Source organism: Silene latifolia, chromosome 11 (assembly GCF_048544455.1).
Source record: "Silene latifolia isolate original U9 population chromosome 11, ASM4854445v1, whole genome shotgun sequence".
Taxonomy (NCBI): Eukaryota; Viridiplantae; Streptophyta; class Magnoliopsida; order Caryophyllales; family Caryophyllaceae; genus Silene; species Silene latifolia.
In genome coordinates this window covers 17,727,415-17,732,116 of record NC_133536.1, presented here as the reverse complement: position 1 = coordinate 17,732,116, position 4,702 = coordinate 17,727,415, and the positions used below count along the sequence as shown (strand labels likewise).

Here is a 4,702-nt window from a genome sequence, read left to right as displayed (position 1 = left end):
ACATCTTAACAATTTATTTTACATATTCATCGAAACAGATGGTGGATGGATGAGATATGAGATTAATCTTAATTCAATTTATCATCCATTCGTCATTTGGTTCACTCGTCGGGTGGAGATGATATTCACATGCAATCTATATCATAGCTTAATATCATAGACAGTAAATTTCACGGGTTTAAGACTAGTATATCTAGAATATTTTGGGCAAATCTAGTCAATGCAGCCGTTGATATTTCTAATTAGGGCATTAAGCATTTAATTTCATATCGCCAATTGATCAAGTATCAACCACCATATTTGTAGTTTGTAAGTACGTGATGGTAATCTATGATGATCTATGATAACCAATATTTGTAAAGCTAAGGCAACAGAAAAAAAATCAAATTACATTTCATTATATATGAAAAAAATAATTGATCTACATTATTATTATATTCTCATACAGAAAAATAAAATAAAATGCATTGCCCAATTACAGTAACAGATTAACAAGAATCCCATGGAAATTATACACTTCGTCGTTGACGTAAAAAATCGTTGCTCAATCTTATAAACTACTGTATTGCACAAATTTTTGAGAAATATGATTTCATTTATGGTGTAATGAGAGGCAGCGTGCTCATGGTAATTGCACAGATATTTAATAAAATATGATTTCATTAACCAAATTATGTTTATAAACAAATAAAATATAGTAAATCTGAGTAAACATATTGATACTCAAAGTGTGAAAGTGAAACTGTGAAACTCATATTAAAAAATTTATCCTTCGAATAAATGGTTAATATGAACGAATTATGCATGTAACTTTGTACGTCAAAATAAGTACTGTAGTATCAAACGCCATGCACTTACGTAAACGTAATTCACTACTCTATATCCCAGTTGTACCAACCAACTTTGTTAACCCAAAGGTAATTCCCATGGCCAACCACCCTCCTATTAGTATCCTCACCGACGATTTCAACGGCGAGGCCCGCCCTAACACGGCCCCAAGCCACCCAAAACCGAACAACGCCACGCTCACCATCGCCACCACCACCGCCAACCTCACCTTATACTCCTTAATAAACGCTCCAGCCAGCAGAGGGACCGCCGCCCCAACAGCAAACGCCAGGGCGGAGGCCGCTGCGGCCCGGAACGGGCTCGGAAGCTCCCTTTTCCTCTCATCCAAAGAGCCCGGTGGGCCGGGCTGGGCCCGTTCATCGCGGAGGAGCTGAGCCAGCTCAGTGTCATACTGGGAGTAAACAGACACGAACTCTCCCATCGCCATACTGCACGCCCCGCCGAAAAGGCCTGCCAGCCCGGTCAAGACCATGATCTTGGCGTCGGGCCGGACCGCCCCAATGCCTACCATGAGTGAGGCGATAGACAGAAGCCCGTCGTTGGCCCCGAGCACTGCTGCTCGGAGCCATTGGGCCCGCTTCAAGTAATCCGGGCCCTCAGGTTCGGGCTTATGTTCGGGCTCGGCCATCTCGAGGTCCATGGTAGTGGGAGTGATTCTGTTCAGAGACGGCGATCTAATATGGTTAGAAAGATCAGACGCCATAGATAAGCTATATAGCTACGGGTTAGGATTTGGTAGAGTTATTTTTCGATAAACGAAACTAATTTCGAAATTGAGGAGTTTGATCAAAATATAGTGATGAATTATGTGAGTGTTTTCTCTATTGAAATAAAAAGGGATAGAAGGGAGTGTGGTGAGCATAGTTAATCAAGTTTGGAGGAGTATTTATAAGGCACCAAAAAGGGGTTTCAGCGTGTGGAGGGCACATTCCTTTATCTTTTGACGTAATGTTACATAAGTTTACATTTAGCTAGGTGTGCACGTAGAGAATGATATTAACGAGTAAACAATAAAGGAAGGACCTCAATTTTGGAGAACAATAGCTTTAAGGACCTCGTTTATAAATGTGTGGCTTTAAGGACATAAAAGTACTATTTCCGTTATCTAGTTAACTGCTGTTAACTCAAAAAGTCATACCCCAAAGTCAAACAAGTTTTGGCCTCCTGATCCTCGCTAATATTGGCACAATTAATTCAAACACAATATACTTAGCCAGTGGAAGGTTTGTTAATGCTGTCATTCACCATGTTTGATTCGTAAGTGGCTTGTCTAAAAAAATTTATTTCAGGGTTCGACGAAGTAATAAGATTATTTTCGAAGTTTTTGCTTAAATGGGGTCGAAACCCAAACTATTTAACAAAATATGGCGGGTTTCAAACTATTTACCAAAAATGGGTCCACGTCATCATTTTCGATTTTTTTTATTTTTTTTTTTTTGAAAATCATCACTTGTCGCTGTCCTGGACAGCGAGATGTTGGTTCCATATTCATGTATTTGACACGCTACCTTCGTCATCTCCGTTCTCCTTACTCCGACCACCAAATAATCAAATAAGACCACCATTCTCATCTTCTCACTTCCCTTATCATATAAACCTCATTGTTTGAGTTATTAGCTTCATGTTTTACGCAAAAAATGACCCAAAATATCGCCGTTCTCAAACAGTTTCTGTTGCTAGCTGCGAAAGCGAAACCGAAATGGCTGAATGTTGTATGCTCACTAAGTCACTATTGATTTACCTTGAAATGGTTACGGGAGTCAACTGGAGGTCTCGAGTTGATCAACCTTATAATGAAGAAAAACGAGGCCCATTTTTGGTAGAGTTCTCATATTTGTGATTCCACTTAATGAAATTTTACATGTTTAAACGCTATTCTGAGTTGCGAGATTCCAGCTTCCAAGAAGCTGCTTATTTGCGGTTTTGAAAAGTAAGCTTCCTATGAAACAAAGCTGAGCATAATTTCTAAATCCTAATGTATATCACTCACCATAATTCCTACTGTATATCACTATCAATATAAATGGATTTCTCGAAACCGGAATTGTTAGTCAACGGCGATATTGCGGGTCGTTTTCTGCGCAAACCATAGACCAAATAACTCAAACAACAATGTGAATACGATAAGGGAAGTGAGAAGATGAGAATGGTGGTCTTATTTGATTATTTGGTGGTCGGAGTAAGGAGAACGGAGATGACGAAGGTAGCGTGTCAAATACATGAATATGGAACCAACATCTCGCTGTCCAGGACAGCGACAAGTGCTGATTTTCAAAAAAAAAATAAAAAAAATCGAAAATGATGACGTGGACCCATTTTTGGTAAATAGTTTGAAATCCGCCCTATTTTGTTAAATAGTTTGGGTTTCGACCCCATTTAAGTAAAAACTTCATTATTTTCGGGCTTGGTTCATTTTTTGCTTCATTTTCGGTCAACTATTATCAAGTTATTAATAAAAATAATCCGTTCGCAATAATAAACGTTCGGGTCAGATTATATTTAGTCGAGTCAATTCTGATTCCGGGTGGAGTGAAACTCGGAATCTTGAATTCGGGTTCTGTCGGGTCATTTCCTAACATTGACTCCAAAAATAATTACTAATTTAAATATTAAATATATTTTTATGAAAGACGTTTTTAGATTATAAACATTTTACAATTAAATTAAATAAATTTTAATATTTTAACATTTATTCAAAGACAACTTTCTTAATATTGAGTTCTCAAAAGACGATCAGACCCGAATAACCGTATGAAACACCCGCAAGAAAATAACTCAACTGAACCGCTCGAAAATAACATGAACCATAAACTTTGACGATCAGCCAAAGTACTAAACTTTGTCAGCCAACCCACCTAAAATATAACTCATTTATGACCCTAAGTCCCTAATACGACTTCAAACTCGTACAAACTCGTCCCGTACAAACTCAAAACAAATTCGTCTTTTACCCGAACTTGAAATAGCTGAACCCATAACTCGTACGTTAGGTTAAAGTAAAATAATTTTTATTTAATTAAATGGAGTTTTGGCCGGGCTAAATTAGATTTTTAAAAAAATGAGATACACAACCACAAATTATTCATTTGACATCATTTGGCATTTGACATATGGCATATAGTTGTAGTTCTCAACCCGACCCGATTTGATCCGACCTGAGACCTGAAATCGACCCGATTCTGCACTCAAATGACACCTGAATTCTGAATTGACCCGACCTGACCTGAAAATGACTCGAGTTTTCATGGACCCGTAACAGACCCGACCCGAAACCACTTAACCCGAAAATAACCGAACAAAATATAACTTTAATTGACGCCAAAAGACTTGAAATGCCTTTTTTTCTCTTAATCATTGACCCCAAAATTACCCGACCCAAAATAACCAGAGCTGCTTGACCCGAAATAGACCCGACCAACAAACCCGAAACAAACCCGTAACCCGAAATTACCCGACACGATCCTACCCGAAAATTTGAGAAACCCGAAATGACCCAACCCGAACCCGATCCGTTGACCCGATAGTGAGTGAGTCACAAGTAAAGAAGACCATTTTCAGAGAAAACAATGTAACAAATTTAAGGAATTTAGTATGAGAGATGTTTAGATAGAGGATTAGAGGTATATGAAGAGACTTTTTTGCATTTTGAGAGACTAGGGTGATGTTGAGTTAACGGCACTTAACTATGGAAGGAAAATAGTACATCTAGGTCCTTAAAGCCTCACAAATATAATTGAGGTCCTTAAATCTATTATTTTCCATAGTTCAGGTCCTTCTTGTGTTGTTTACTCTGATATTAACTGATTAATACAATTAAGGGAGAATATATAAAATGTTGTATTCTAATTGATTG

The 4,702-nt window shown here is 38.0% G+C and overlaps 1 protein-coding gene across 1 annotated transcript; it reads right to left on the bottom strand.

Moving 5' to 3' along the window:
- Window positions 1–475: 475 nt before the first annotated feature.
- On the bottom strand, window positions 476–1,688 carry LOC141612746 (vacuolar iron transporter homolog 4-like). The gene has a single exon (XM_074431520.1). The coding sequence runs from the start codon at window positions 1,550–1,552 to the stop codon at window positions 878–880; it is 675 nt and encodes a 224-aa protein (XP_074287621.1). The 5' UTR covers window positions 1,553–1,688; the 3' UTR covers window positions 476–877.
- Between the last annotated feature and the right edge of the window lie 3,014 nt (window positions 1,689–4,702).

Coding starts and splice junctions, on each gene's coding strand:
- LOC141612746 (XM_074431520.1), bottom strand. CDS start 1,552: ATGGCGTCTGATCTTTCTAACCATATTAGATCGCCGTCTCTGAACAGA.